We start from the raw sequence: 20,305 nt of genomic DNA on the forward strand, positions 1-20,305 counted from the left end.
TGCAACTAATCCAGCAGCATGTTTCCATTTCAATTACATGTTTTAATTGTTGGGGTGGAGATGAGGTGCCAGATGTAGACGCCATGTGATGCATCCTACAAGGCTAAGATGATGAAAGAAAAATTATTTGTTTTTCTTTATCTTGCAGGTGTGAGGAAAAACCTGTAAGACAAAAACTTACATTTCTAACTTTTGTATTACTTCCCAGTCCACAGCATACAGGGAAAAATGTTTTATTTTAAATGGGCAAAGCATAAGTGCAAACATTTTAATGTTGTTAGAGATAACAAAAAAGCCTTTATCATCATCAGTTTGAAATCTTTCCTTCATGCAATTGTACCCATCTTATACACGTTGCTGCCCCCTGCTGGAACATCACCAACTGCATTTGACAAAGTAGATTTGTATCACCACAGAAGGCAGGTTTTGAAAACAACAAAAATATTATTTCCAACAAGTTTTTTTACCCACTAATTGGGGGCCAAGAAGGTTAAAGCTACGGGAGAATAGATAAAAACTTAAAGTAACATTAGACAAAAGTTAATGAAGCAGATCATGATTGTAAGTTCACGCCTCCAGATTGCTGCCTAGGAGAAAGTGATGTCGGAGCAGAGTGAGGATTGGTCGTCTAGGTGCTCCGGCCAGGCAGTAGGCCTCGTCTATCTTAATACCTTGAGTACGCAACCATTCCAGGGCTCGGCCGCTGCTCTCCCTGTTGCCTCGTGAGGTCACCATGATGAAGCAGAGAGAGCCGTCCATCAAACTCAACCTGCTCCGCATCTTGCCAATCTGAGCCATAAAATGTTTTGTAGTCTGTGAGATGTCATTCAAAAGTTCTGAACTTATTAATATTAATATAATTGTGTTCCTTTTAAGAAACACTCACCTGCAAGATAGCGTATAGCGGCATGAGTGAGTCGCCACAGAAAATAATTCGTAGCTGGTCCGATGGTGCAGCAGCTGTTTGACCATCAAGAAGCGAAGAAGTGACTCCTGAAAAACATTTATTTTGTAAAGATAAACAGTATGATCTTCTACACAATGAATAAATGTTCACAGATCTATACCCTAACAAAATTAAAAAAAAGCCATAGATGTTGATAAGACACTAACCGTATGAATGACTAAGATGAATCTAAAGTTTCACTTTTTCAATAACTTACAATTAATCAAATTATGGTTTACTGTTAAGTCCCACTGGCAACAAGAGTGGACCCTCAGACGAGGTCCCAGAACATAAATATTTCCCCATAGATCACTTTGGATCAAAGTATCTGTTTAATGACATTTTGTGCCATAACACATAATCAAAATTATAAAGGCTTATTCAATCTCTTTATCTAAATACAGAATGATGAACTTCAGGTAAAAGCATAAAATAGATCAGATTAATTCCTGGAGTTACAAACAAATATAAAAACAGTACTGACCTCGTTCACTTGCTTTTACTGCCTCGTTCTGATCAGTAGTCAGAAACAGACTCACGTTGTTTTCCAGTAAAGTGTCAATAAAATCTTCCTCAGAGGAAAAAAAGAACCTGCCGATATCCAGCCCTGTGATGAATGAGAACATATGTCCCAATGATCACTGCTGAAATGTGCCAATGTGATAACAATATATTAACAACAATATAACGATATGTTATAATTAAAATGATTACTAAAGCACTTCAAGCAGCATATTGTAATTTTTACATACTTTTCTGTATATTTTGATGCCTTTTAAGCTTTTAAAATAATTTAAGTTTACATGTAGCTAGCTCCCTAAAGTGATGAAGCCTTTAAAAGAAATCATGAAATTGATGGTATTTGAAAACCAAGTACAAAATGTAATAATCATTTCTGTGTCCCATTATTCAAATTTCCTGTAAATTTAATTCAAGAGTATGATTATAGTCATAGGACCAACAAATAAATCATTAAAATTGGATAAATGTGAGCACCTGGGCTTTTGTACTACACTAAGAAAACAATGGTTATATGTGGTGGGGATTGATCCGTAAATACCATAATGTTTTGTCGAGCTGGTAATGGAGTCAGTCAACTGCTGCTGCATGGTGTTAGTCGTGATCAAAACTACATCGAATAGAAGGTTTTCTGACGGGTTTTCCTCCAGAAGACACTTGTTGACCCTTTGCAATGCCTGGAAATTAAAAAAAAAGGTATCTGTGAAATGACTAAGAAAACTAAATGTAATAGCGTCTGCATATATTAATTGGAAATTGTACCTGTAGCAGAGAGAAAGCTACACCTTCTTTAAGTACATCAACATTCTCTTCAGTTTGAAATGCAGCAGATGATGTGATGGCCACAACAAAAGCCTTTTCTCTGTCCTTCTGTGGGAATAACACAATGTACTTAAAAAAACAACAACAAAATATTTATTGCATTAAACAGTATAATCTTAATGATTAAAACAAAGTGTACTTAAAAGGCAGTGTACTTGATATTATTGTTAATAAATCAGTTCATAATGATTCGTTTTTTTCCTACTACCATAATACCCACTAAAGCTAAACGTATTTTAATCCGCCGAAAATATTGCAAATATTAATAAACAGCAAAATACGATTCCTCTTATATTTCTTCAACAAATCACCGAAGTCACCGAAAACATAACGATATGGAAATCTAAACAATCACCAGGGAACTCTTTATAATTATATTTAAATTATATTAAAACACTAACTATGTTTACCTGAAAGTAGGATTTGAATTGGAATACAAGATATTCTTAGAATAAATAACTCTTGACTAGTATACGTGATCTTGGGCGTGACTGACAGGAAGCGTCTGGTGTGACATTTCTGCAGAAACGATCTTAAACACCTGTCGCAGGTAAATATTACCTGCTTGACGTCTGTGTTCTCCACCGCAGAAACCATGTCTCTGCAAGAATAAACTTGACTTAAATAAATGTCCTGCCAAACTGTTCAAACTATTCCGCCTGATCTACGTCTCTCAACTTTTCCTCACTTGACTTCTTCTTGTTTGTTGACAGAGAAAATAACACTGTGTGCTGCTATCTAGCGGTCAGGTGCGAACTACAGTCATCTCGAGTTTTTTTTTTAAAGTGACATGATGACTTTACAGAAGTTAATTTTTTCTTCCAAAAGAAGCACTATTCATTTTTAAATATTGTATATTCTCATATTAGTGCTTAAAAGTCCCACTACAGTTGCTTCGACTGGATAAAAAGCGTCTACTTGCCCTTTAAGAACAGACGTGATGACGTCACACACTGAGCCGCGCCTACGTCAGTGGGTTCGGCTGGACTACTGTCAGGACCGTCAAGCTAACCCGACCCGCATCTTATTTCTCAGGCTTGGAGGATCTTTGGCTTGAATTGAATAACGTTAGTTTTTAAAAAAAATCTAAGTGCGCGTACGCATGTTGGGCTGGTTGAAGTTCGAGGTGTGCAGTTTATGAGCCTCTTCTCCCACCTTCAGCAGGATAGGAGTTCCAGGTGAGTTCGGTTCCGGGACCTGAGGAAAACGTGTCCTCCCTGAGGATTTATTCAGCATCAAATCTTTAATTTCACTTTATTTTTGGGATTTATCTCGAAGTATTTCTATTTTAATAATTCGTCACTAATACTGTTGCTAAATATTGCGTTTACTCACTAACAACATCTCAGTTACAAGTGTGACTTCAGCCCCCCGTAAAGTATTTTGTTTGAACGAATTAAATGTAAACCTGGAAGTGTAAACACTGTATATAATTGTTATTTTTGATCTCCATTAGAAAGAAAAACTTCTTTATCTCTTCCATAGGTGCATATTTCACTCATTGGTTAGGCTTTTGTATGTCCTTGTTGAAATGTTGGAATTGTCTTTAGTTAAGTTAAGGTAAGGTAAGGTAAAACTTTATTGTTCCCTCAGGAGTTCATGAATAAGCAGACGACATGAGGAAACCATTAACCCAGTGCCATCACCATCAGATCACTTTATAGTGGTTGAAGCAGTTGGACAAGTTAGACAGCTGGTTGACCTGTCTTAAGTCTACTCTCATGAACTAGAAAAGAAAATGGTTTGATGAACCTTTTTAGAATCAGTGACACACACTACAAATCTGAGAGTGTATCTCCACATTCATACAAGTACAGTAGTACATTCAAATAATAATAATTTTACTCAGCACAGCAGCATCTTAAAATCAGCTCGTCAATAAAACCAAAAACAAGAATCGTGTAAATTTCACAAGTACAATAACATTGCAGTGCACAGATTTTGATGTGGTGTGTTGATGCGCACAGGTGGTTAACCTTTTATCTTCTCTCGGTCATAGACGTGTACCAGGATTTGTATAAGATGAACGTAAAGATGGGACCTCTGTCTTAACAAACATGCTGACAGTGTACTATATCTGTGTTTGAGTATGTGCAAACACTAGTGTACTTGAACAAACACATGATCCTTTATGGGCAGGGCCTTGCCTCTCTAGGATCACTGTTTCTTGATCTGATACTTTCTGTTTTCTACTAAATAGGCTGCTCATGTATCACCTTTTCTAATTTACATACATGTGTTTGATTAAAGTATGCACTATTTGTTATGTTTAAGCTTTAACAACAGTAAATAAGTGTTTATAAGTGTTACTTATTGAAATAAAATGCATATCAATTATAAAAACAAATGTAAATGCTGTTTAAACGGATGTGTGTGACATGTATTAAACGTTAATAATGAGCAGTGCTGTCTCCTCAGGTTTCCTCTCTGCAATGTTTAGGTAAAGTTCAGCACCGCTGTTGCTCACAATGCGAAAGCGTCTTGACAGGATAAGATTCCGGGGTCGAAGGGACGATGATGCGGCCGACTCGCCCAACAACTCAGACACAGAAGGCACAGAGGAGGTGGTCAGACCCCGGGACTACATCAGGGAGACTGAGGACGTTAGAGATGGAGAGGGCGAGCAGCAGTGTGACATTCAGGTGTTTGAAAAACACAGAAAATTAACCTTTCAATTAATAAAAACCACTATGTAGCTTTTCCAGGTGAAGCTAGTCTAGAGAAAATCTCATAACTGATTTACCTACATTGTTATGAGTATTATTCTTCTTCTTAAAACTATTTAATTTATATTTACCTTGTTTTCAAAATTTCAATGTCAGAGTATTTTACTTTGAAAATTTGGATATTTTCTAAATTCTTCAAACTGTAATGTATTCTGTTTGTCCGTCCCGCAGGGTGGACAAGGATCTTTCCCTGCCGTACTCCAAGATGATGGCAGGTCCGACATGAACGAAATCAAAGCTCTTCTCGAAGTAGCCCTGTTGGAAAAACACTTTTTAGGTGAGTGCACTAATATTTTCTTTTCAAACCTTGTCTCATTTTTTTTGGATCACATGAACAACCCCCGGGTTTTTCCACAGAGGAGGAACTGAGAAAGATTCGAGATGAGGATTCAAACATGGAAACTCTGAAGCAAGAGTTGGAAAAAGAGCGATGCCGGAACCAGGAGCTGGAGCAGAAGATCAACGAGGTCATGAAATCCAGGTCTTGCTATACTAATTTACAAAAATCAATGTTGCATTTTGCCCTCTTTCTTCTAATATCTTTTTTTTTTCTCTGTCGCACCCAAGTCTTGAAGATTCACCCCCCTTAGACACCAGAACAACAGCACCACCCTCACCTTCGATCAGCATTGCAGGTGACTTTCTTAAACTACAGTCAAGTTGAAGTCATTATCATGTTGTAAACTCGTATAAAATGAGTGATATTGAGAAAAGTTCAACAGTATTTCCTCCAAAATAAAGGTTGTTAATCAATGTTGAACATGTTTTAAAAGTAGATTATTTAAGCATCATTGATCTCTATTGTTACCTGTTTTAGGTGCACTGTCACACAGTATAAAAAAGAAAGTCCTATATTTGATGTTTTAAGCTAGTTAAGAGAAAAACAACCTACAAGGTTTCTTAAATTGTTCTTCTGTTTCATGAGCACTTTCATACACTTGTTGGGGAATAAGTACACATTTTCACATCTGCCAAAGATTGTGATTGTCTGCAATTTTCACAAATTATGAGAAAAGAAAGTATGAAAAGAACTAGATGTGATCTCTTACTAACCTACAACAAAATGACTTGACTTTTGTGTTACTTTAATTTATTGCTAAAGACTTCAATTATATTTCACTGGTTGTTGCTTTAGTTTTTATTCACAAAAAAAACCAAAACAACTTCATTATGGTGAATAATTGAATGTACAAAAACCTTGCATTTCATACAGAGAAGCAGAAGTCTTCTATGTCCAGCAGTTTCCAGAAATGGCTTTACAGTCACTTTGGGGATTACATTGAAGACTTCCGCTTTCAACCAGAGGAAGCGCCGCCAGAACCGGATGAGCCGCTCAGTGCTAAGAGGTGAACAAGATATATTTATCTTTTAATTTCACATGAGGAAAATAAACTTTCTTTAACAAAATATATATTTGTATATATACTATTTGACTTTAGGTTATTAAAGAAGAACCCAAAAGAAATTGGATATGAACTAAACTATGTTTTCCGTCACACAGGTTGACCGAGAACATGAGGCGACTCAGTAAGTTTTTCGCGATTTATTTTCCGTACCTCTATACATGTGTTCAATCTTTTTATAATTGGTTAACAAAACAGGGTTTGTCTTGTGATTTAAGAGCGTGGATTAAAACCTGTGACCAACTTCAAAAGGAACCTCGCTGCCTTATCCACCTGGTATTCTTTCTATACATCCGCCATCGCTTTTATTGTGAGTCTTTTAGTAACTTTCAAAAGTTCACTCTACTTTCAAACATTAAAGCTTAGTCAAATCCCTTGTATGTAAATTTGCAGTGACATGGATAATTAAACTTTAAACCCACCACTAAAAGTGAAAAATATTGCTCATTCATTTTTTAACTGCAAACAACTGACTTGCATTATTGATAGTCATGTCTGCACCACATATGGTGGCAATTATCTCTTCTCTGACACATTTCTCTTCTCTAATTGTTGGATGAGTGACTTTTAATGGTGTCGTTCACGTGTGTCTTCGTCCAACAGATATACATGTACACAGCTTGGTCCGGCTGGACCATCCCCATGTTCCTGTTCCTCGCTATTGTTCGTCTGTCTTTGAATTATCTCATCTCCAGGTTTGTCTGGCTAACTCCGTAGAGTTCACAACCGTCCTCCTAAGTCACTCTGAAGATGTTTCTCTTTTCACTCCTCTCAGGGGTTGGAGGATCCAGTGGAGCATTGTCCCAGAAATCTCTGAGCCCGTGGTAAGAAATCTTACGTCAGTGTTATACAACTGTTATATACAACATTTTTAAGCCGTTATGGATTATCGGAAGCTATCATACCTCCCTACATACACATCATATATGCATATATCAATTACATTTGCATGTGGTTACATAGGTTTTCTTTTTTTTAAATAATTTATTATATGTTTCTGCAAAAAAAAGGCCAAATTTGAGTGATTTCAGATTATGGATTTATCACACATGTAAAAGCTTCACTTTATTAAAGAAGAACTCTTGATAATGAAACAATATAAGTCAGACATTGAATGTACCGCGTCGTGTATCTGTACCTCCACTCTGAGTCGTTGACGCAAGACTGAACGACACCAGTCACGTGCCAAAGTAAATTATGGTAAGCTGCTTGTGTCAGTGGAACATATGGCTCATTGACTTATAGACTGAGCAGTCCATTTGTGACCTGCCTCGAAGCATGACTCAGAATATGTTGTCGTGTGTAAAACAAAAACGGATTTCATTGTTCAGGTGTTCAATTAAATGTGTTCAATTCAATGACATGTTCAGAAACGTAGATATCGGGACAAAGAAGTGGTTGCTAATGTCCAGTTGTTCCAAATGATTTGGGAAGGTTTTTCTAAGTTTTCATTTTTTACTTGTATGGCTAACTGCTGTTCAGTACTTCAGTGCGGCAAGAATATACATTATGAAATAATAATAATCAAAACACAAAACGCTGTATTCGGGATGAACGGATAGTTAAGCATTTTAGTTGTACAAAACTCTCTTTTTATTGAAATATTTACATTAGAAAATGTGTTTAAGCCCCAGCCACTAAAAACACTTTGTTATTTCGGAGATGAACTCTTGTTTATATGTCTATAGCCACACCCACTCTGCAGTGATTGGTCAAGCTTCATGGTTTGTCATCGCGTGTCATCAACCCTGGTAGTCTCCACCTCCCAGGGATTCGTACGTAACAAAGCAGGCGCGATTAAAGCTGGCTGGAGGAGTGAAGACCATTATTACAGTGTAATGGGCTCCGCTTGTAACCTCTTGTTCGCCAAGGATTTAGATGGGAGAGAACTTTTAGAGTATCGAAACTTTGTCATGATGAGGGAATTAATGCATCTTGAAGAGAAAGACTTTAAAATTTGAAAAATGCGAGTAAGTGAGAAGAGTTCGGTTTTCACATTAGTTGCCCTCTAAGACTGTAACACCTCGACCAAAGCACGAAATTACCATTACATCAGTGAAAAGAAAAACACTGGAGGCCTTTAATACACCTGAGAAAAACTGGCTAAAAAATGACCAATTTGTAACTTGTAATGCTAACCTAAGAAGGTTGTGGAACAGCACGCTGTGCCAAAGTGCTGCAACATTCAATTCACAACTGTGGGTCTTAATTAAAAATTCTCTAATGTTTTCCACTTCGAGTATCTATCTGCAGAGATCCGCCCCTCAGATGCATGATGGAACGTGTTTCTTTGTAGAGCTAAACCGTCATCTGAGCATGAACTCTAAACGATGAAAGATACATTCATAGTCTGTAAACACAGGTTTCACTGTAGATCACCCTGCCTGTATATGATCTGCATTATAAAGATCATTATCTTGGTGTGGGAATGCGGGATAGCACAAGAGAAAACAATCCAAGCAAGATTGATGAAGACAAGCCTGTTAGAGGCCTACAGCACAGGAGAAGGTTTTAATAAACAATTAGATGACCATGCCTATATCACAAATTTTTTAGCAGGTCAGTCAATTACCGGGGTGTTTATTATTATAGGTAGAGTAAAGTTTGATAACTGGGCTTTGAATTACATATATTTTTTTAATCTGGATTGTTTAATTCACAATAATAATAGCAGCCGAAAGAAAAGGAAGAAGAAGAAGAAGATGCATATAGCTTTCATATCCACAAATCGCTTTATTTTGTTACAAACATGATTCACTTCAATGTAACACACGACATTAAATACACAGCAGTGCCTAAAAAAACATTTTATTTTGATACATTTTATAGTGTTGTCAAGCTTGCTTGCTCCTCATGGCCATGGATTTGTCTGTTCCAGGAGCCTCCTAAAGAAGACTTGTCTGTGTCAGAGAAGTTCCAGCTGGTTCTGGACGTGGCTCAGAGAGCTCAGGTAAATCACTGTGAACGAGACCATCTGTGAGGGAAAACTTTGGTGAAATTTTTCAAACGTTATCAGAATAGGAAAAAATGTCGTCCACCCTTTTAATCTTAACAGAATTTGTTCGGGAGGATGGCCAACATCTTGGAGAAGATAAAAAAGTAGGTCGAAGAATGTGATGCTTTCCAGAACAAAGTGTAGGAGCTCATGAATGGTTCTGTATTTTTATTTGTAGTCTCTTCATGTGGGTCCGGCCTGAGTTGACTCAGAAGTTGTACGTGGGTCTGTGGGTCGCCTTTGTCTCCTCCTGCCTGCTGCCATACACTTTACTTGGTGTTATAATCGGTATGTTCTTATAAATTCTAAATACATTGTTAATGTGTTTGTGGCCTGTAGTTTGCATTTGTAATATAGATTATAAATGTAAATAGTTAGAAATGGCATTTCTACGTTTGCATCAGTAATAAGAATCTTGAGATCTGGGGCCTCATGTACTAAAGGGTTATACGCTGAAAAACCTGCTGAGCCACCTTTCACGTCAAAGTCCATATGTATCAACACTGAAAAGAGCAGTAAAAAGTTCGTAATGCACACAATGGATCAGCTGGTTCGACCATTTAGCGCCACTCAGTGGCCATGTTGAGAAGTGTTTATAAGGGACATCAAATGTCAACGTTCATCATTCATTAAAACTCCCACGTGTCTGCAATTACACGAGTTATTACACAAGTGTGAATAAAAGAATGTGCGAAGTTTAATAAAAAATAGTGCATAGAAAATTGGTGCATTAGCATTGTTGGAAGACGACGTTAACCGATGAATTAAACAGAGAACATATTCGTTCTGGATCACACAGGAATGTGTGTAAAAGAGGGCGTTGAAAGGGACGAACAAGTCTGCGATTAATTCTAAGTCGATTAGGATGTATGAAGGAAAAAGTGCCTAAATTTGTGTCGCACAGGGATTCCTACATCCGAATATTTTTGTGCTGCGCCATCTTCTGGATTTCAGTTTCTGGACATATTTAGTAGAAGATCTAGGAACTTCTTAGTACATGAGGCCCCTGATCTTTTTAGACCTAGTTAACATAACTCGGAAGGAAACTTGTTGGCCTTGATGAGCTTCAACATATGTGGATTTCTCTCAGTGACCTATGCAGGTATTAAGTTCTTCATCATCAACCTCATCTTCAAGAGCTGCCCCAAGTTGAAGCTGCGCTTCGACACCCCCTACGTCATCTGGACCAACTTACCCACCGACCTCCAGCAGAAGGAACGCAGCACCACATCCTTAAGCAGACGGGTAAGGTGGACTTGTGTCTACATGATTCAACGACACAACTCATTATGTGATTCTCATGTCAAAATATTCCATCTATATGTGTGTTGCTTTATGTGTTATAGGAAACACAATGATGTTTTTTTTAATTCATCTTTGTGGTTAAAGGTTGGGTTGGTTCAACAGGTTTATGGCTATCACTGGGGGCTTTGTACACCTGGGCTAGTTGGTCAGTGACTGTTATTTTAGGGTCTTGAGTTGTCCTATTTCTCTCTCTCAGCCCTCCGAGTGTGACCAGGTAGGATTCTTCTGTGTGTTTTTACAGAGCAGCAATTTGTAGCGTTTGTTGTGACTACACTGCTTAAAAAAAAAAAAAGGAACACCTAAATAATACATGCTATGTATTGATATCATCTTAGATGTGTGTGATGCCTCCTTGTGCGTGTATGACCTCCCTACAACATCTAGACATGATGATGAGATGACAAGTTATCTTATGAGGGACCCCCCTCCCAGACCTGTTGTCCAAGATGTTTGATTTGCTGTGATAAAAAAGGTGTTCCTTATATTATTTTGAGCACTGTACTTGTCACAACAAGTGGGTTGAAAAACAATTCCAGATCTTGTGATGAGATGGACCTGAATCCCTTTTCTCCCCAGTATCCTTCTAGTCCACGCCTGATCTCTGACTGAGTCTTAGTTAGTTGTGTGTCCTTCATTTTCCTGATTGACGACCTTTGTTTATCTTGTCTATTAAAAATATAAAATCGTGTACTTTTTTCAAGTCAAGGATTCTTTAAATGAAAATACAGATTAACAACATTTTTTTTAAGGGGTCGGTACGGCTCAAAATTATTTTTACCTTAATTATTTGTTCAGGCTTTTCCTTGATTTTCTGGAACTCCTGTTGTGTTATCAGTTTTATCTTGACCTTTAAAGTATATACTTTATTGAATATTGTTTTGATTGTTTAAGTGCTTTGTGACCCTGGTCTGGAAAAGCGCTATACAAATAAAAATTACTTACTTACTTACTTAATCCTTGTTTTCATTTGTGTTATTTAGAAAATATAAACATTGACAGTGCAGTAAAGTAGTAATATGGAGCACTGTATTTTTTCTTCACATAAATTATTTATATATATATATATATATATATTTGTGTGTGTGTTTGTGTGCGTGCAAACATCTGAGGAGAGAAAAATGTAACGTATCTCTTTATTGTCTTGGGCTCCTTCCTATGCTGTCCAGGGTCAGGCTTCAGGGAGTCGGGGTACCATGGGTGCAGCTGCTCCAGTGGGTTTGGGTCGGGAGGAAGACTTGGGAAGATCCTACAGCACCAGAAGAGGCGCATTTCATGAGGTCTTCAGCCTGATGGAGAGTGAGCGACCCCTGCCAGGTGATGAAATGGCTGCACTTTGCTTCCCACTGTTGGTGAAAATGTTCAGTTTATAAAAAATAAATGTTTTCTGATCTGTTGGAATTATGTTCTGCTATTGCTCTTCTCCCTTTAATGGGATGTTTGTTTTCTTTATTTTAATTCCACTCAATATTGTGCTCACATTTGTTGAATTAACTTCAGGATGTGAGAACGGTTGGCGTTGCTGCCTCATCAACCGAGACAGGAAGTCACCGACAGACTACATTCGTCATGGGTTCCTCTACGTGACAGAGAAGTAAGAACTGTTAGACATTTGTTGTTGTAACAGAAGCATGAGAACTAACAACCGAACGACCCGAACTGAAACTCACATGTGCTCCTATTTGCAGTCACCTGTGTTTTGAGAGCTCAAGCTCCAGATCAGGATCTTCCAAGAGAAACAAAGTCATCAAACTAGCAGACATCACAGAGATCCAGAAGGTGAATCATCAGACTACAAAGTAGTGCCTTTTTTTTCCTTTCTAACATTTTCTCTATATCATTTTCTGTCAGTACAAAGTTCTATCCGTGCTGCCAGGGTCTGGGATGGGGATCTCTATTGCAACCCCATCAACTCAGAAGGTATTTGAAAACTTGATCATGGTAAAAAAAATATGTTATCATTTGTTTATGCGATGATGAAAGGATGTCAAATGACATAAACATGGAGCATCCACAACTTCACCTTCAATCTGTTGAGAATCTGTCTTGCTTTGGATGTGGAAGAAATTATCATTTAAAAAATCACCAAAATTCAACAACACAAACATTTTGTACAGTCTGTTGCATAAAACAATCCAAAATCATATTAAATACTTTTAACAAACAAATGTTCCATTTTTATTCATAACCTTTATGAGATAAACCACAGTGTGACTGAGAGAATATATGAATGCATGACATCATTCGTCATATCTTTGCAGAAGATTTCTAATCCAAAATGTCTGTTGCAGCCGATGGTGTTTGGGGCGATGATCCACAGAGACGAGGCCTTTGACGCGATCTTCAACCAGTACATGAAAGTGATATCCTTGCCGACCACAGCCAGCCCCGAGACGTAGAGGACGTAGTAAACGCCTCGATTGTTTTATTCAACTGCTTGTTTTAACCTTATATTTGATTTCATGATCACTACATCACTTGCAAGAAGTTGAGACTTCTCGGGTGATTTTAGATGTAAACCATGATTTGAAAACATACATTTCCTCACTTTATAACAATTTTTACTCAGACTGGTGAGACTGACATTTATACATTTTGTTTGTTTTCATGTTACCTGCTGTGCCTAAAGCCTTAGAGGGGTTTCAAGTAAATGTTTCTCTGAATAATACTTCGTTTAAATTGCATTCCATAAAGTGCACACTGTGTGAGACAGAATGTCAGTAACAATCTTTAGCTCTTTCACTTGCATTTGTAGAAATTGATTCAGTGTCATAGACGCACATTTTTCTCATTTCTATTCCTAGATGCCGACGTTTCAGTTGACTTGAAAGCTACCAGGTCAAGATTGGGGTTTCTTTAGCAGAGGCTATGAAATGGTGTACAAGAAGCTCACAATTTTTGCATATCTGACAATGTATAGGCAATTTATAACGACAAAAATTGTATTTGCTGTTGCAGTACAATAGTTCCACGCTTCTCGAGCTCTGTTTTGGAACCATGGGTCTGTTCAATCATGTTTACCTTTTCTGTGAAGCTAAAATTCAGCCTTAAACATATTTAGCAGCTAAATGTTCTACAGCACTAGAGTTATTTGGGGTTTAATGCTTTATCAACAAGATTAATCTCACATGGTACTTCTGGACCGACGGTTACTGTTTCATACGTTGTAGTCATTTTGTGTCAGACTCATACTTGTTGGTAAATATATACTTTATTCGGCTTGTGACAAAGTCTGCAATAAAATGTCAGCCCCTTGATTGAGTTTGACAACCCTGATCTGGAGATTATGTTAAATCAAATAAATTAACTTTTTTGGATTTTTAAAAAATAATTGTATTACAATTGAAACTTTATTGATAACAAGAAAATAGATATTGGCTAAATCATGTAAAACACTGACGACAAACTAAATAACAATTGACAATTAAATCAACTTCAAAGATTGTGCAGCACAGTACATCACTGACATTGTCTTTCTATATATGTAAATATAAAATACATGGTGTGGAAAAGGTTCAAAATTGCAATTTTTATACACATTTTTGGCAGCTGTAAAACACCAATTTAGGAAAATTAAAACACAACTTCAACCAAATTTCACAGTTACACTATTCAGTACTGTTTTTAAAATGCATGAACATTAAGTAGGTGATGAATGTAAGTGTTTGAAACACTGTCTGATTGCAAGTATACATTTTCTCTTAACACACAAAGGCCTTAATCAGGAACTTGTAATGTCATTTTAGTGATGTATTTGTGTATTCTTGGTTCTTGTGAAGACTGTTCTTGAGGAATAAAAAACTGATGTCAAGTAAATATTTTTGATTTTAATATAAACTTCCAATCTATTAAAGGCTCCTGTTTTTCATTTGCAGAACTTGTAGTATCTACTGACTGTTTTGAGGTGAGGTGCAGACATCCAAGCTTTATCTGCTACTGTGATTATCATCTTTGTGGTTAGAGGTTGGGCAGACTATCAGATTTGTACAGAATTCATTATACACTCAAAAAAATAAAGAGAACACTAAACTAACGCATTCTAGATCTGAATTAATAAAATAATTGTATTAAATACTTAATCTTTACATAGTTCAATGTAAATTAAGAAAAAGCCTGCACAAATAAAAGGTTTTAATATGTTTCTTGAAGGAGTCAGTAGATCCATCAAACACAGAGGGAGATGAAGATTGTTCCAAAGCTTAAGAGCAACACCCTGAAGGATTTCTCTCCTCTGGTCCTAAACCGTGTGCGAGGAACCATCAGTAGATTCTGATCCACAGACCTCAGAGCCCGAGCTGGGGTGTAAGGCTGGATCAGATCAGTGATGAAAGGAGGAGCCTGACCATGAATAGCTCTAAAAGTAAGAACTGGAATTTTAAAGTTGATCCTGAAAGAAACTGGAAGCCAGTGAAGAAAGAAGAAAGAAATGTGAGTTCTTCTACTATAGCAAGAATATATTTTGTTGAGTTTTGTTTTGATTGTTTAAGCGCTTTGTGACCCTGGTCAGGAAAAGCGCTCTACAAATATAATTTACTTACTTACTAACAATTAATTGATTGTCTTTGCAGTATTTTCCTTTGTTTTAAACAACTGTTAAATGAAACATATATTTTTTTAAACTAGTGGCGCTCCCTATTGACCTCTTAACAACATGACAAACCATCAATACAAGTAAGTAAGTAATTAATTTTTATTTGTATAGCGCTTTTCTAGACCAGGGTCACAAACGCTTAAACAATCAAAACAATATTCAATAAAGTATATATTTTAAAGATCAAGATAAAACTGATAACACAACAGGAGTTCCAGAAAATCAAGGAAAAGCCTGAAGAAATAAAAACGTCTTAAGATGTTTGAAATCCTAAAGTCTACTGACTCCTTCATGAAACATCGCCTGGAAGGATTTCTCTCCTCTGGTCCTGAACCGTGTACGTGGAACCATCAGTAGATTCTGATCCACAGACCTCAGCTGGGGTGTAAGGCTGGATCAGATCAGTGACGTAAGGAGGAGCCTGACCATGAATAGCTCTGAAAGTAAGAACCAGAATTTTAAAGTTGATCCTGAAAGAAACTGGCAGCCAATGAAGAGTTTTAAGGATCGGAGAAATGTGAGTTTTTCTATTAGAGCAGGTCAGAATTGTCGCTGCAGAGTTCTGAATCAACTGCGGGCGAGACAGCTCAGTTTGACAGACTGACCTAAGTCACCCAAGTACTGACTCAACCTTATCATCAGGAGAAATCACCAGAGTTTCAGTTTTGAGTGTTTTAACTCAGCCATTGTTTGATTTCTAGCAAACAATTGACTAAGCTGTTCAGCCTCTGGGGCTCAGTTGGATCAAAAGAGCAGTGAATTTACCCGAGTCAGCCGACATCATGATGTCACTGGACACCTTCAGTAAAGCTGTCTCCGTAGAGTGATGTTTACGGAAGCCAGACTGAAACTTCTCATGGATGTCGCTCTGATCCAGGAACAATGACAGCTGCTCAGACACCACCTTCTCCAAGATCTTGGACAAGAAAGGGAGCTTAGAAATAGGCCTGAAATGACTGAGGTCAGTTGGGTCTAAGCCTGGCTTTTTGAGCAGAGGCTCCACAATGGCATGTTTAAATGCATTGGAAACTTCCTGTGGAAAGGGAGAGGTTCACCATATTGGTAACCCAGGGGCCAATTACATCAAATACTTTGATAAAAAGCCTACAATAAAGGATGTCATCTGAGCAAGAGGAGGGTTTCAGTGTTGTTCAGTAGTGCCGAAATATCACCCAAAGATAGAGCAGTGAAGGAAGACCAAGAGGAGGAGAGGGGCTCAGAGACAGTAGGGGTTCCAAACAAAGAGGGAGAGATTTTCTCTTTGATCAATTTAATTTTGTCAATGAAAAATCTCAACAATGCATTGCTGTCAGCTTCACAGAAGACAGGCGTGATTTGAGGAGCAGGAGACACGAGAGAATTAATCAAACAACACTTTGGGGTTTTTCTTATTTGCTGCTACCAGTTTTCTTATGTAATCAGACCTAGCAGTTTCTATCATCTCATTGTAAGAAGACATCAGATCCCTGAGGTGAAGTCTGTGCACCTCAAGTTTAGTGGACTTCCAGAGACGCTCAGTTTTTCGACAAAGTCTCCTCAGACTCAGGAGATCTTAATTATTAATTAAGTATGCATCCTACATATTTTTTTTTTTTCCCACACTTTTTTTATTACATTTTACAGGAAAGAGCATTTACAACATGTATGTTGTAAACATTTCAAGTGTTCCATTTTCACCCCATACAGAAAAATAAAAATAAAATAAAAAACAAAATACAAAATATGTTGGGGACCTGAGTTTAACAAAAAAAATAAATAAATAAAAAAATCAGCGTAATTTGAAATATTTGAAATGTTAATTTGTTTTAAAAAGTCGAAGAAGGGGCTCCATATCCTCTCGAATTTGTTGGATGATTTCTGAACAGAGTACCTTATTTTTTCCAATTATAAGAAATATAAAACATCTCTCACCCAATAAGAAATGGAAGGGGGGCTGATACACTTCCATTTTAAAATAATTAATCTCCTTGCAAGAAGTGTCACAAAATGACAGCTCGACTTCAGAATCAACATCCTGACACGTTCATCATCCTCCTGGAGACTTCAATTATGCCAACCTGGACTCTACTCTACCTATTTTCCATCAGGCCGTGGATTGTCCCACCAGGAATAACAGGACAATTGACCTTCTTTATTCCAACTTGAAGGACGCATACAGAGCCAAACCGATCATAACCTGGTCCACCTTCAGTCACAGTACATTCCTCTGGTGCAGAGACAGACTAACCGCTAAGAAAATCAGAAAGTGGACACCAGCTGTGGAGGACGCCATCAGAGACTGCTTTGAAACAACTGACTGGGATGTGCTGCTGAATTCTCATGGTGAGGACATCGAGGAACAGACACACTGTCTAACGGATTATTTAAAATTTCTGCTTGGACGTTGTCGCCCCTACTAAGACTGTCCGCTGTTACCCTAATAATAAACCATGGGTAACAAAGGAGGTCAAGGATGTCCTTAACAGGAAGAAGGAGGCTTTCAGGAGCAGGGACAGGGAAGCCATGAGATCAGCTCAGCAGGAGGTGAAGCGATGGTTGAGGGAGGCAAAGGACACCTACAAGGGGAGGTTGGAGGAGAAGCTGAGTCGAGAAGAAATAAGAGAGGTCTGGGATGGTGTTAAAACCATCACTAGACACAAGACCAAGGCCTCTCTGACTGCAGTGGACATGGTGGAGGAGGCAAATGGACTAAACAACTTTTTCAACAGGATTGAGCAGGTCACCTCACCCTCACTGCTGCCCGCCTCAGGACCTGGCCCACCTTCTTGTGCCCCCCTCAGCTCCATACAACCACTTCCCAGCCTTACCTCACCCCAGGTACAGGATGTCCTTCGGAGGATTCGTCCAGGGAAGGCTGCTGGTCCTGATAAGGTGTCTGCTCGACTGCTGAAGACATGCGCTGCTGAACTAGCAACAACTAAACAATTTCCCAAAGGAGACCTCCTGAGGGATCAATAAAGTTTTACCTTACCTTACCTTACCTTACTAGCTGAGCCACTCCAGCATGTCTTCAACCTCAGTCTATGGCTGGGGAAAGTACCAACTCTGTGGAAGACTTCCTGTATCGTTCCAGTCCCGAAAAAGATCCGACCGAGCGTGCTGAACGATTACAGACCGGTGGCATTGACTTCGCAGCTGATGAAGACACTGGAGCGGCTGGTCCTCAAACATCTCAGGCCACAAGTCCAACACGCGCAAGACCCCCTGCAGTTTGCCTACCGGCCAGCAGTTGGTGTAGAGGATGCCATCCTTCACCTCCTGCATCGGACCTACTCCCACCTGGTAAAGGAAGCGGTTCAGTGAGGATCCTGTTCCTGGACTTTTCTAGTGCCTTCAACACCATCCAGCCCACTCTGCTGCAGGACAAATTGACAGAGATGCATGTGGACCCTGGTCTGGTGTCCTGGATTAGGTATTATCTTACTGATCGACAACAGTATGTCAGGCTGAAGGACATCATGTCTGACACTGTGGTGTGCAGTACAGGAGCACCTCAGGGGACAGTACTGGCCCCTCTCCTCTTCACCATCTACACTTCAGACTTCTGCTACAAATCAGAGCTGAGTCTCGTCCAGAAGTATGCTGACGACACTGCCATTGTTAGATGCATCAGGGACAACAGCGAGGACGAGTATAGGAGTCTGATACGTGACTTTGTGGACTGGAGTGAGAGGAACCACTTGCAGCTGAACACCTCAAAGACCAAGGAGCTGGTCTTGGACTTCGGGAGGTCCAGAACGAAGCCACATCCAGTGTCCATCAGAGGTGAAGAGGTGGAGATAGTTGACAACTATAAGTAACTCGGTGTGTGGCTGGACAGTAAACTGGACTGGTCCTGCAACACAGACCATGTATATAAGAAAGTTCAGAGTAGACTGTACTGTCTGTAAGGAAATGACAACTTTACTGTAATCAATCATCTAGACTTAACACACATTTCAAATAGTCACTTGATTAACTGATAATCTTTCATATTTAATTCATATTAAATAATCCTATTCTTGCATTGCATTCACTGACTGACTGCAACACAAGGCCAAGGTCAGAAAGCCTCACACAAACAGAAAGACTAAACAATCCCAGATTCCAAGAAGTCAGTGTGAACCTGTTTGAGAACTCACACTGAAGAACACAAGTCGCTGGGAAGAGACAGATTTGAGAAAACAACAACCTTAAGTTTCCACTACGATCACGTGCGACTGGCCATCTTAGAATCAAGTGTTTAGAGTTACTGACCAATCCTACATTCACATTTGACTAGAGGCGTTAACCTGAATATTCTACTATAAAGATCCACCATTTTGTCTGATCTTTGCGTTCTGGCATTCGAAGACGTCTGCGATAGATCTCTCTGCTTGCTAGCGCCCGTGTTCACGTAAGTTTGTCTCTGACTTTTGCATAATTCACTAAACAAGCATTTTTCTTAAACTCATCAATGTGTCTGTCCTTCATTCCACCACCACGTACGAGGCTGGGGAGGGGTCGGTTCATCGGAACACAAAACCCCTAACATTTCTGAGGAGGCTTCGATCATTTAACATCTGCAAGAAGCTCCTCTGCATGTTCTACCAGTCTGTGGTGGCCAGTGTCATGTTCTATTATGTAGTGTGTTGGGGTGGAAATGTGTCCAAAAAGAGTGTCAACAGGTTGGACAGGTTGATCAGGAGGGCTGGCTCTGTGGTTGGCATGAAGCTGGACTCACTGGTGACAGTTGCTGAGAGGAGATCATTGAACAAACTGTCCATCATGACAGTCCATCATGGATGATGACAGTCATCCTCTGAACACTGTCATCAGTTAGCAGAGAGGCAGAATGAATGCATGAATGCTCCTTCCCAGATGCAACACTAATAGACTCAAGGACGTATTCATTCCTCGGGCTATTAAATTGTACAATTCTGAGTTTGGGGGCAGGAGTGGAGTGAAAGTATCTGAATGTTCTGTTCTATGTTAGTCTTTGTATCTTTTGTCTTTGTCATTTTTCTTTGATCTATGTTCTTT

At 38.7% G+C, this 20,305-nt stretch overlaps 2 protein-coding genes across 4 annotated transcripts; one reads left to right on the forward strand and one right to left on the reverse strand.

Moving 5' to 3' along the window:
- Positions 1–217: 217 nt before the first annotated feature.
- LOC148072592 (cytosolic 5'-nucleotidase 1B) lies at positions 218–2,989 on the reverse strand. 3 transcript variants are annotated; one of them, XM_087797818.1, is made up of 6 exons: positions 2,849–2,989; positions 2,228–2,335; positions 2,007–2,142; positions 1,431–1,553; positions 887–993; positions 218–789 (listed from the first exon to the last, which is right to left on the reverse strand). In XM_087797818.1, the coding sequence occupies exons 1-6, from the start codon at positions 2,882–2,884 to the stop codon at positions 568–570; spliced, it is 732 nt and encodes a 243-aa protein (XP_087653944.1). In that variant the 5' UTR covers positions 2,885–2,989; the 3' UTR covers positions 218–567. The 3 variants fall into 3 exon arrangements, with proteins under 3 accessions (XP_087653944.1, XP_087653941.1, XP_087653943.1); XM_087797815.1 differs by having other exon boundaries at positions 218–813; XM_087797817.1 differs by having other exon boundaries at positions 218–813; positions 2,228–2,332; positions 2,849–2,980.
- A 271-nt stretch (positions 2,990–3,260) lies between these two features.
- On the forward strand, positions 3,261–14,555 carry LOC148072593 (GRAM domain-containing protein 4-like). The gene is made up of 19 exons (XM_087797750.1): positions 3,261–3,465; positions 4,706–4,929; positions 5,185–5,290; positions 5,371–5,494; positions 5,581–5,648; positions 6,227–6,359; positions 6,515–6,540; positions 6,635–6,726; positions 7,020–7,111; positions 7,192–7,240; positions 9,295–9,366; positions 9,472–9,515; positions 9,590–9,699; positions 10,502–10,656; positions 11,883–12,030; positions 12,214–12,307; positions 12,402–12,492; positions 12,565–12,633; positions 13,005–14,555. Exons 2-19 carry the CDS (start codon positions 4,756–4,758, stop codon positions 13,110–13,112), a joined length of 1,755 nt encoding a protein of 584 aa, XP_087653876.1. The 5' UTR covers positions 3,261–3,465; positions 4,706–4,755; the 3' UTR covers positions 13,113–14,555.
- Positions 14,556–20,305: the final 5,750 nt, after the last annotated feature.

This window comes from Callionymus lyra, chromosome 8 (assembly GCF_982586985.1).
Source record: "Callionymus lyra chromosome 8, fCalLyr1.hap1.1, whole genome shotgun sequence".
Classification (NCBI taxonomy): Eukaryota; Metazoa; Chordata; class Actinopteri; order Syngnathiformes; family Callionymidae; genus Callionymus; species Callionymus lyra.